Here is a 12,298-nt window from a genome sequence, read left to right as displayed (position 1 = left end):
TCCCTTGTGTAACTTCCTAGTTAGTGTGGTTCATTTACTAACTGGATGGCTCCCAGTGATCTGGCTTGTAAGCGAGTTGCAAGATGTGGTCATAGCCATAGACTTGGAAGTTTGTTCCCAATCTCTATTGATAATAGTTAATCGGAGATAGTGCTACTACAGTTTGATTCAATGCCTCTGCAGCAATGACATAAGAAAAACAAATTAGCTCGTGTTCCTTTTTGTTTGTATTCAGGGATCTATCTTGAAGACATTAGCTTCGTATCTCAACAGTCAAGTACTGTGCTCTCTGCTCGCTGTTACTATCTCAGATCACTAAGGTTCATTGTAATAGGTATGAGGGTAGCCAGCACTAATGGAACATTGTGCTCTCAAGCTGCGAGAAGAAAATGAGTAGAAAATGCTATTTTTCTCCAGGTGTACAATGTATTTCCTTAGCATTTTGTCATAATGACCCATAAGGTTGACAGCAGAGTAACTGAAAATTTAAGTTGTTCATCTACCAACATTAGCAACATCTGGCTGGAGTTGTTGACTTGGTTAGCAGTCTCCAGCTTGTTTAAATAGAAACACATTGAATGGGCTGTTTACTTGGTTATGGGTCTGTACTTATGTGTGCAATGTTAATTATTCCCTTTTAAATTATTGACTTGAATTTTAATTCTGTGACAACAAACATGCATAAAGCAATGCTTTGGGTATAGAGTTAAAAATGTTGACAGTTTTATTGATTTAAAAATATAAGGAATAGTCTGTAATGTCTTGATGGTTAAATGGAAATGGTGTCTTGCAAACCAAGAAGTTTCCAGATTTGACCTTGTCTGATCTTAGGGTAGCATCTGGGATTATGTTTATGGTCCAAGAGATCCTGTGTGAAAGTGAAGAAAGTGCGGCCAGAGTTCTCCTTCCATGTGTGACTTTTAGTGGAAAGTGTACATGTGTTTCTTTCACGTGTGTTGCTTCCCCAGATTAACACCTACTGTATAACACAGGAAATAAATCAGCTTCTAGGTCCACACAGGAAGAGTGGCCACTTGGATGGGGCACAAGTGGGCTCCATCGCCAGTAAAATTGTCCAGAGTCACTCAATGCCTTCAAGAGAAAGGGACCAGAAAATCTTAAAGATAATGTAGTGCAATGTTGCAATTTATTGAAACACTAAAGTGCATGCTGTAAAATGTGTCACTGGTTAACAAATGTGATTCCTTGTGCTGTTGGAAGTTCAATCTCAACCATGACATTTTAGAGGAGCAGAGGGAAGAACGTGACTTTTTCCATGGAATAAAAAACCTTAAAGATCCACACCTTAGTTTGCTCCGCATGATATGGTATACAACAGAACAGACTAAAACAGAAAGACTCAACTCTTTAAAAAAAAAATCCAAACATTTATTTTAAAGCAATAAACTACAAAATAAGTTGAACTCTGAATTGTGCAGACAAAATAGCAGAGTGGAAGTAAGACAAAATTGAATTCACACAACATTATTTTGGAAGTGTCCACTTTTTTATCACCAAAATTCAGAGAGATTGCAATCCTCGGGTTTATTTCAAGCATTGAATCATTATGGTGCATAAGAAGGTGATTTGGTCAATTGGTTCCTTGTAGAGCAATCTACTTGGCCACATTCCCTGTTTATTGTTGTAGCCCTCCAAATTACTTTCCCCTCAATTATCCAATTCACTTTTGAAAGTCCTGATGGAATCACATTTAGAATCCATTGCCCTTGTAGTCAATGACTTCCAGAGCAATAAATGACACCCAAATTCTGAACTTTATTTTTAAAATCAAAACTGCTTTTTAAAAAAAAATCCTCCCATCTCCTGTAGCTTTTACCCATCACTTTGAATCTTGTCTGCTCTGCTTCTCTCTATTGCCCTATATAAGTCCACCATGATCTTGTTAAATTCTCAACCTCTGTGGCTGCAAGGAGAACAACCCAGGCTTCTCCAGTCTAACATTATAGCTGAAATCCCTCAGCCCTAGACCCATTATCTCTACTGCTTCCACTTTTATTGAGACTGCGTTCTTTTCCTTGGTAAAGACCAGTACAAAGTACTCGTTTAAATATTTGAGCCTTGCCTTTCTTCTCTTGACATGTTACTTTCCTGGTCCCCAATTGTCACTGAGCCTCCCCCCCCCCCCCCCCCCCCCCATTTCCCTCTTCACACTTGTTTGTTATCTTAGGCAGTCCCTCAGGATCAAGGATGACTTGTTTCCACTGGTTTTGTGGGTTCTGAAGTGGCTAATGAAGCCAATGTGGGATCTGTAGACTCTTCCAAAGATGGGGCTCATGGTTGGAGGTGGGTAGCTTGAGGTGGTGTTCTCCTTCTGCTTCCTACATAGGGCATCCTGATGTGTGCTCCTGATGGATGATCTTGATGTTCTCAGTACCGTTCCCAATGCTCGATCTCCACTTTGAGTCACCTTGAGCCTGATATTCCCAGGAAAGATGTATATTTACCTTCAGCTTGAAACATCCCCTGTTCAAAAGTCTCCCATTGTTTTCTTGCAAGTTTAGCTTCCACTTTACCAAACCCAGATTACACCCACCACCACCACCTCCCCAACCCCCCTCCCCCCATCCCATTGAAGTTGGCCTTCCTCCAGTAAAGAAGTTCTTCTGCAGTTTGGTACTTGTCCTTGTTCATTGTCAACCTAAACCTTGTTTGATGATCCTCACTTTTCAATCATGTACACTTGGTCCATTTGGCTTATTTCATTCTCCAGAAACAGATACAGCAATGGATCCTTCTTCACTGTATTGATCCTGCTGACAATGGAAGTTTTCAACATATTTCAGAAATTCCTCCCCACTTTGCCCCAGTACTCAAATTATTCCATTTGGGGTAATTGAAATTCCCCAATATCACCACCCTACAATTATTGCACATTTAATTTTCTGGTAAGTCTGCCCCACTTTTTCCCTCTCTCTATTTAGTGATATAGAGATGACCCCCAGTAGTATAAAACACCTTTTTTATCCTTAACTTCCAACCACATGGATCTATTGTTTGCACAATGAGATTCTTTCTCTATCATTTTATCCATTTTATCTTACTTAATCAGTACTATCACACTTGCCTTTTCTTCCCCTTCCCTATCTCTTCTGAATACTTTGTGCAGTCCGGCCCCTTTTTTCCCCAGTTACGTTTCATTCATTACCACTATACCATTTCCGTGCAGATATTTATGATTGTAACTCACGAACCTTATTTACCATACATTGTGTATTTACTGATATGTCTTCTAAACCTGTTTTTGTCATCTATATACTCTCACAGTATAGAATTGAGTGGAAGCAGACTATTTCCCACTCTAGTACAATACGACACTCCCACGTCTTTGTAGATCTCTTGTACAACTATATGCTGGTGTCCATTCCCCTGCCTATTTATCTTTTAAACCCCACCACCACCACCGGTCTAGAGAATGTCCTCATAAGAACACTAATCCAAGGCCTCCTGAAGCACAACCCATTCATTTAGATCGGGTCCAATTGTCCCCCAGTGCACCAAGAATCTGAAGCCCTCCATCCAGCACCATTATCTAGCCATTTTTTAATCTATTTCTTTTCCCACAGCTTCCCTGTAGAATACCCTGAACATTCTGTAACATTCTATTAACTTCAGGGAATCAGCACATCAAGTGGGAAGTATCTGCCCACAACTTATTCTTGGACAATGGGATCCCCAGACACTAATGCATTTCAATGCCTGGATGTTTTCACCACTCGCCGTCCTCCACCACCATTACACTGCCCATTGTTTGTGTTTGTTCAGGGCATCATCAGCCCATTTGTCCTAATGCTGAGCACTCATCATTGACTGGTGTATTGCATGGAGATTCTTCCTTACTCCTGCACTTTGGGATGGTCACCCACTTGCTACCCTGAATAGCAATGACATCCTGGAACACACAGATTCAGGATATGCTCAGCCTCCCTTGTGTTCAAGATTTATTCCAGCTGCCCTTCCAGCTTGGAAATCCTTAGTTTAAATTTGATCAACTGGAGGTACTTTCTGCACATGTTGTTCCTAGAATCCTGAAGTTTCTACGTGATGTAAGAATTGAGTCTCTGCAGACTCATTTATCCTACCACATTGTGTTGGTTGCATTATTTAGCCCATTGGGCCACGTGGAGCAGGTCTGATCTAAATAGTAGGAAGAAACCATGCATGTGAAATGTTTAAAAGGATCACCAATTACTACCAGATTTATCGGGGATTCATTTGAGAGGAGAGCTTGCTGGTCTTTGCTGCACTACACTTTGAAGCCATGGTGGTTGTTCATGATCAGTGAAACTTCATTGTTTCTCCTTTACTCTTTAGGTACACATTAATGTGTTATCCCAATTGAACTTCCAGGTGAATTACCCATATCTTTAATTTTTTACCCCTGTCTTCCTGGTTTAAACTTTAAGTTTATTGCAGAATTGGTTTCTTTTAAATTTAGTGCTTTATATTTAAATCCCTTTCCCAATTTGGAAAGCCACAGATAACCTTTTGTCACCTGCCCTTCAGAGAGATCACATTTTAAATCCCAAAGTGTTCTCCCACTTAATAAACTTGATCTTCACTCTATATTCAGCCTCCCATTCTGCCATTTAAATACAATCTTGCACATGTTAAACTCTTCCTTTTACTCTCAGTTTTTACACTCTGCTCCTCCTCTTTACACATAGCCTGTCACCTTCCTGTTCTCTACACATGGCCTCTTGCTCTCCTGTAGAGCTACAGGACTAATTCCTAGCATCTGTCCTGAAAGCAGCCTTGTCAGCTGCAGATGGTGCAGAGATGGGAGAGATCTAAGCACAAGGGGGAGAAAAAGGAGCGTGCATAAGTGTGTGTGCACACTTTTTTTTAATCTGATTTCTGTTTCTTTTACAGGCGATGCTCAGCCCTCTAATAAAAATTGCTCTGAAGTTTTCTCAGATTCATGAGCGAACAGGTCGCACCAAGCCAACAGTGATCACATAAATATCTAGTATTAAATCGGAAGATAAAATAATGGAGAAGAATTAACTAAAGATATATATATTAAAAAAAAAACCTGAAAAATGTGAAGTGTTATTGTAAACTATCATCTTGCACTGTTTTCAGAATATTATGGCCTTTCAAGAAAAACTGAACATAGGTTTAAAAAAAAGTTGTATTAAAAATGTCATTAAATATATATTATATACTCTTTATTGATGTATTTTTTTCAAACTGCAATGAAAACTAAAATTAATTTTAGTTCACAACTATGTATAATATCCCATATCAATACCAGTTCTGTATTGCAACTGGAAACTGTGCAAATTGTAACATAAAAGATACCATACGCTATTTTAAGGTAAGGTAAACAAGTATCAACAAAAATAGTGCATTTTTTTAATAATGGATGGGGGGAAAATGTTGATCCTTACGGGAGTTATTAATGTGTTCATTTGTGTATGCTAGTTAAGTCACAAAATGGTCATTTATTAGTTCATTCAATTCACCAGAGAAATTTTGTGGATCATTATATTGCATGTTCAGGATGACCCAGAAATTCAATCACATTACTTTTTTATTTTTGCCAGAATTGTTGCATTAAGTTGATTGTGAATAGTAGGAAGAAGCCAGGTGCCTGAAATATTTCAAAGGATCACAAAATTACTTTCAGATTTATTGGGGATTCATTTGAGAGGAAGCGATACTGTGCTTTGCTGCACCTCACTTTGACATTGTGGAGATGTTTCCTTTCTCTTAAGTTGAAGCATATTAAACCTGGGTGCTCTACTAATGGACTTAATAGACCTCCAGCATGAATCAGGAGCAGCCAAGGGAGAAACTAAGATAATCTCCATAGGAAGTTGCAGGAGGATGCTCCAACAGTCTTCCAAACACAAGTTTTATCAGTGCATCTGAAAAACAGTGTTTCTAGAGGTTCAGGTATTCTAAATGGTCACAGAAGTCCATGCACAGCTCCAACCACACCTGTCTGGACCGTGCTGCATTTGAAGGAGAAAACTTCCATCGCCCTGAATGCTTACCCTGAAGAGCACGCTGTATAGCTTATAGCACCTGGTTTCTCACTGCTGTTCGGTTTGAGGAGATTGGTATTTGTCTCCTTGAATTGAAAGCTTCGAGTACCACAGGCATACTGACTTGCCTGGATTCCAAGCTTCCCCACGTACTGTAGAGCAAAACTCAAGCTGCAATTACAAGGCTATAAGAATTGAGACTCCCCTTGGAGTCCTCGAAATGAGATTGTTATGTGGACAGGCCAGGAGCACCATGTAGTGCTCTTTGAGGATGGTACCCTGCTTTGTTGTATCTGCTGTATTTTCGGTAACCCCGCAGAAGTAAGGGTACAGTCATTGCCTTTTGTACAGCAGGATAAACGGAGCAGACACTGGGAGACCCATCCTGTGATGTGTGGCCACACCCAATCTCCTTATGGGGACAACTTCACTCATGAGGGCTCAACCAGAGATACAGTTTGTACCCAAACACAGCAAGACCTTGCCACCGTTGGATTTTGAATAATAATAGGCAAGTTAACATTGTGCCACATTTTTGCCCAGAAATTACCATTACCTTCAAGTAGAAGTATCACCATTTCCCCTTAACATCAAATGGCATTACAGTAATCCATTTCCTTAAATAGCAGCCTCTATAGATTACTATTGCTGCAAGACCAAATCAGTAGCACAAAGACTCAACTCCTGACCTTGTAAAATCTCACTCTCTATAAAGCATAATAGAACTTCTATATAGTCTGTATGCTAACGAAGAAAGCTCCCTACTTGCTTCCGAGTGACATTCCAAGAATGAAGTAGCTTTGACATGTTCACCACAAAAAAGCTCACTGCAATGGCCAACCTCTTCGTAATATCCCTTTGAATCCAACACTAACACAATGACTGTACGGACCATGTACAAAATAAAAGGCAATAATTCTAACGTGGGGAGTGGACTCCAAGTTTCACTATCTTCATTTGGAATTGGTTTATTATTGTCACATGCACTGAGATACAGTGAAATATTTTCCTACTCCTGTATACTTTTCATTCACTTTGAACTACTGCTATAGCAGTATTGTCAGGGTTCCTTCATAACAGCATTGCAGTACGCCACCTTAAGTGAACTTGGGGATCAGTAATAAATGCTGACCTCGTAGAAGTGATCACCCACTTGGGATTGAGCATCACTTGCATCCATTATAGTACTTTAAATTTTAAGGTGGCTAATGAGTTCAATGTGGGACCCACACTCTCTGCCATAGGTGAGAAGGCAATGCTCGATAGGGCAGGTAGGTTGGTGATTTAAGAGGTGGTGTAATCTGTTCATTGTTCAAAGTGGGCTTCTGCGTGCTCCCAGTGCATGACTTGAGCCTCTCAGTGTCATCCCAAATGTTCCTCCTCTATTTTGAGCAATCGTGAGCCAGGGATTCCCACAGTGTTTAAGGATGTTACACTTTTTTTCAAAGTGTCCTTGAGAACATGTCAGTTTTGAGAATTTGATGTTAGCATGCCAACGATGTGATCTTCCTGAAATCAGGAAGGCAAAAAGAAGACATGAGGTTGCTTTGGCAAATAATGTGAAGGTAAACCTGAAGGATCTCTACAAGTATATTAAAAGGATAGTAAGGGACAAAATTGGTCCCCTAGAAGATCAGAGTGGTCCTCTATGTGTGGAGCCTCAGGAGATGGGGGAGATCTTAAAACAGTTTTTTTGCATCAGTATTTACTCAGGAAACTGGCATAGTGTATATGGAAGGAAGCAAAACAAGCAGTAGTGTCATGGAACATATAGAGATTAAAGAGGAGGAGGTGCTTGCTGCCTTACAGCGAATAAAGGTAGATAAATCCCCTGGGCCTGATAAGATATTTCCTCGGACATTGAGAGAGACTAGTGTAGAAATTGCAGGGGCCCTGGCAGATATATTTAAAATGTCCTTAGCCACAGGTGCGGTGCCAGCGGACTGGAGGGTAGCTCATGTTGTTCTGTTGTTTATAAAAGGATCTAAAAGTAAACCAGGTAGTTACAGGCCAGTGAGCCTGACATCAGTAGTAGGTAAATTATTGGAAGGTGTTCTGAGAGATTGGATATACAAGGATTTAGACAACCAAGGGCTAATTAAGGATAGTCAGCATAGCTTTGTGTGTGGTAGATCGTGTTTAATGAATATTGTAGAGTTTTTCGAGGAGGTTACCAAGAAAAGAGTTGAAGGAAAGGCTGTGGATGTTGTCTACATGGACTTTAGTAAGGCCTTTGACAAGGTCCCACATGGGAGGTTAGTTCAGAAGGTTCAGACACTGGGTATCCATTGGAAAGATTGTAAACTGGATTCGAACTTGGCTGTGTGGGAGAAGACGGAGAGTGGTAGTGGATGATTGTTTCTCAGACTGGAGGCCTCTGACTACTGGTGTGCCTCTGGAATCTGTTCTGGGATCATTATTGTCAGTTGTCTATATCAATGATCTAGATGATAATGTGGTAAATTGGATCAGCAAGTTTGCTGGTGACACTAAGATTGGAGGCGTAGTGGACAGTGAGGAAGGCTTTCAAAGCTTGCAGAGGGATCTGAACCAACTGGAAAAATGGGCAAGAAAATGGCAGATGGAATTTAATGCAGACAAGTGTGGGGTGTTGCATTTTGGAAGGACAAATCAAGGTAGGACATACACAGTAAATGGTAGGGCACTGAGGAGTGCAGAGGAACAAAGGGATCTGGAAGTTCAGATACATAATTCCCTGAAAGTGGCGTCACAGGTAGACAGGGTTGTAAAAAAGGCTTTTGGCATCCTGGCATTCATAAATCAAAGTATTGAGTATAGGAGTTGGGATGTTATGGTGAGGTTGTATAAGACATTAGTGAGGCCAAATTTGAAGTATTTTGTGCTGTTCTGGTCACCTAACTATAGGAAGGATGTCAGTAAGATTGATAGAGTGCAGAGGAGATGTACTAAGATGTTGCTGGGTCTTCAGGAGTTGAGTTACAGGGAAAGATTGAACAGGTTAGGACTTTATTCCTTGGAGCGCAGAAGAATGAGGGGAGATTTGATAGAGGTTTACAAAATTATGAGGGGTATAGACAGTTAATGCGAGTAGGCTCTTTCCACCTAGATTAGGAGAGATAAGTATGAGAGGACATGGCTTTAGGGTGAAAGGGGAAAGGTTTAGGGGAAACATTAGGGGAAACTTCTTCACTCAAAGAGTGGTGGGAGTATGGAATAGGCTGCCATCTGATGTAAATGCGGGCTCACTCTTAAGTTTTAAGAATAAATTGGATAGATACATGAATGGGAGAGGTCTGGAGGGTTATGGAGTGGGTGCAGGTCAATGGGACTAGCGGAATAACGTTTCGGCACAGACTAGAAGGGCCAAATGGCCTGTTTTCTGTGCTGTAGTGTCCTATGGTTCCTATGGTCCTATCTATTCATTGGAGCTAACTGAGCTCAACTAGGGCTAGGATAGGACACCGATATTGATTTGCTTATCCTGCCAGAAGACTTGAAGGATTTTGCAGAGATAGCATTGGTGGTATCTTCCACTACTTTGAGGTGACTGCTGCAGGTAATCCATGACTCAAAATCAACATTGGGCCATGGTCTTTGTACCAGATCTGAGGTCTTGTTCTTCAAACATTCTTTTCCTCATATGACCAAAGACTTTGTTGGCCCAGTCACAACCTCTGACACAACTGAGGGCGCCACTGGAGCAACCTCAAACTTAGCTGCCCAGAAAAATTCAATGCCTACTTTCTCTGTGAGGTTGCTCCCAAGGTACAGAAAGTGGTCCATATTTTCCATGGTCTCATTGTGAACCCTCATCATTGGAGGGCAGTGTTGTAGAGCAGGGATATGTTATTAGAGAACTTGAATTTGATGGATGTTAAATGTAAAGCCTATACTTTTGGAGTTGGGGACACTCGCATCAAGGACAGATTTGCCGTAGAGTTTGTGTTGGCTATTAGTGAGTTGCTGGACCTCGTGCACTCTTTCCACCAACCATTTGTTCTTCGGGTCACAGGTTTTCAATTGGATTTAGGCCTTCAGGTTCCCTTGAAGTGTACTGGAACTTCCAATCTTAGAATGCATTGTATTTGCATTTAATTGGATCCTCAGTCTTCTGGTCAATCTCATCGAAACAGCCCTTGTGGTTTCTGTTGGGGAATCCAAGATTATCTTCACAGATGGTAGTTATGATGGACTTCAAGACAGTCCAGATGCTGTGGATGCTTTGTAGCTCCTCTTGGTTCAGCATTCTTGAGACCTATGATGTTGTTTTGGGCCAGGCTAATGAAGATGACAGAGTGGATTAAGCAGTGGTCAGTCCAACAGGCATGGCTACCTGTTGATATGCAGGTGATGTGAACATCCTTGCACTCTCTCAAATGGATGATGCTATAATCTAACAGATGGATTGGCGCAACCATGAGATCATGAGCTTGTCTCTCTGGCAAAACAGAATGTGATTATGACAAGACCATGCTCCAAGCATTTTATTTGGAGTTAGCTTTCCCTTTTCCCACCTTGCCACAGTATTGCGACTTTACCAACCTTGGAATTGAGGTCATCCAGGAGGACCTGATTGTTTTCTTCTGGGATGTGGGCTAGAACTTTTTTTTATAAAGATTGAAGTCTTCCTTAGCCACATCTGTGGTTTCTGTTGTTGGGTTGCATTCACTGATGGCGATAGTATGCAGGTTTCAGGTTAGAGTAAACAGGAGGTTTGTGAGCGGTTAACATTTCCACAGAGGGAGTCACTGAGAATCCAGACTAGCTCATTCTAAACAGCAAAACCCACTCCATTAAGATAACCCTCCTCTTACATTTTGCCCTTCTTCTGGAAGGTATTCTTTGAGGTGGACAGCTCCTGTCCTCTCACAGGGTAGCAATGGTGATTTCAAAATGTCCGCGTTCCTGTGTTATGGTAGTGAGTGGCATTCAGGTATGTCGCTGTTGGGGTGGTCCATGAGGGTTCAAGTGTTTTATGTCCTGAACTTCATTTTGTAGAAGGAAGTTGTCTGTGTATGATTTCTTTTAACAGAGTGATTGTTGCACACGAGCTGCCACATGGATTTGACAGAGCGAGGTCTCGATCCAGTGGCAAGTGTGTCCAAGATGACTGGAGACAAGTCTCCATTGCACGGATATCAACACATGTAGGCACCGTTCAGCAGATACATGTTCATGCACGCGTGGAGATGCTGTTGCCACTGCCTTCTCCTTGCTTTCCCCTTGACTTCTCTTGCTCTTGATCCTTAACACCTTTGAATCTCCTCTCCTTCAGTGTTGCCCCTGCACCCATGACCCCCCCCCCCCCCCCCGCAACATTCTTCTTGCAATCTTCAGATCCACTGCAAGTCTCTTATACTCTGCTGGCTCTTGAAAGAAATGTCCAAATTCAATAAATTATGTGGAAAATTCTTGGCAGGTGAGATTGCATCTGCTTCTACCTTAACCTTCTGTATCCGTAGCACCATTCATTCTCAAAGAATGGCAGAGTACAAGGTTTCTACGTTATCACTACCTGGACTGGGTTCAGGTGTGTGAGCAGGAGTCCTGTGCCATCGCCACCAACCACCTAGCAGACCTGACTTCTCTGTTGCTGGCATATCACAAATATCACCATACAGTTCTGATGTTGTTATTATTATAGTTAATAGTCATGTCAATGTTCTCTGCAGCATAAATCATTGAAAATCACAGTCAGGCATTCTTGTGCATCTTCAGGATCAGAATTGCTGCTGACTAACCACTCTTGTGCATTCCCTCAGTTCTTGTCTTCTGTCTGCCTCTTGCCTTTTCTACTACTACTACACTATTATCTCTCAGCAGCTGTAGTTTTGCCGGTGAAAGGTTGTACACATGCAATGGAGAGGGTGCCAGGAACTAAGTATGAGCCAAAAGGATTGGCTTTGGACTGCAATTTCTTATCTTTAGCAGCAGCAGCTGGACAATTTGGGTGATGGGCTGCTGTGAGGTCACTGTTGGAGTAGCAATGGTGGGATCATTATGGAGAAAGGACAATAGATTCATACTCTGTGATGCCATTATCATCCCCACTGGACTTTATATCAGCAATTGTAGTGATTTGTTGCAGGACAGATTGTTGAACTGCTGTGATAACATTAAAATATATTTGAAGCTGGATCTTTGATGGCAGTAATCTGAGCTTGCATGGCAGAAGTTAGAATTCCCACTGCAGTTTTTTTGTGCAGTATCTGTTTATGCTGTAATGGATGCTGCAACCTTAGCCATTCAGATGCTGCACCATGTGTGTAAGTGCTGACTTTGCAACTGGCACCACTTCCATAATG

General features: G+C 41.4%; 1 protein-coding gene across 1 annotated transcript in view; it reads left to right on the top strand.

Annotated features, from left to right (window-relative positions):
- pgm1 (phosphoglucomutase 1) overlaps nucleotides 1-5,188 on the top strand; it is a 65,984-nt gene extending 60,796 nt beyond the window's left edge. Inside the window, exon 11 of the mRNA XM_052011385.1 lies at nucleotides 4,891-5,188. Coding sequence (XP_051867345.1) covers nucleotides 4,891-4,980 — 90 coding nt within the window. The 3' untranslated portion in view covers nucleotides 4,981-5,188. The remainder of the gene's footprint in view (nucleotides 1-4,890) is intronic.
- Nucleotides 5,189-12,298: the final 7,110 nt, after the last annotated feature.

This window comes from Pristis pectinata, chromosome 3, assembly GCF_009764475.1.
Source record: "Pristis pectinata isolate sPriPec2 chromosome 3, sPriPec2.1.pri, whole genome shotgun sequence".
NCBI classification, from domain to species: Eukaryota; Metazoa; Chordata; class Chondrichthyes; order Rhinopristiformes; family Pristidae; genus Pristis; species Pristis pectinata.
The sequence above is the reverse complement of the archived record's forward strand: the minus strand, read 5'-3'. Positions and strand labels throughout refer to the sequence as shown.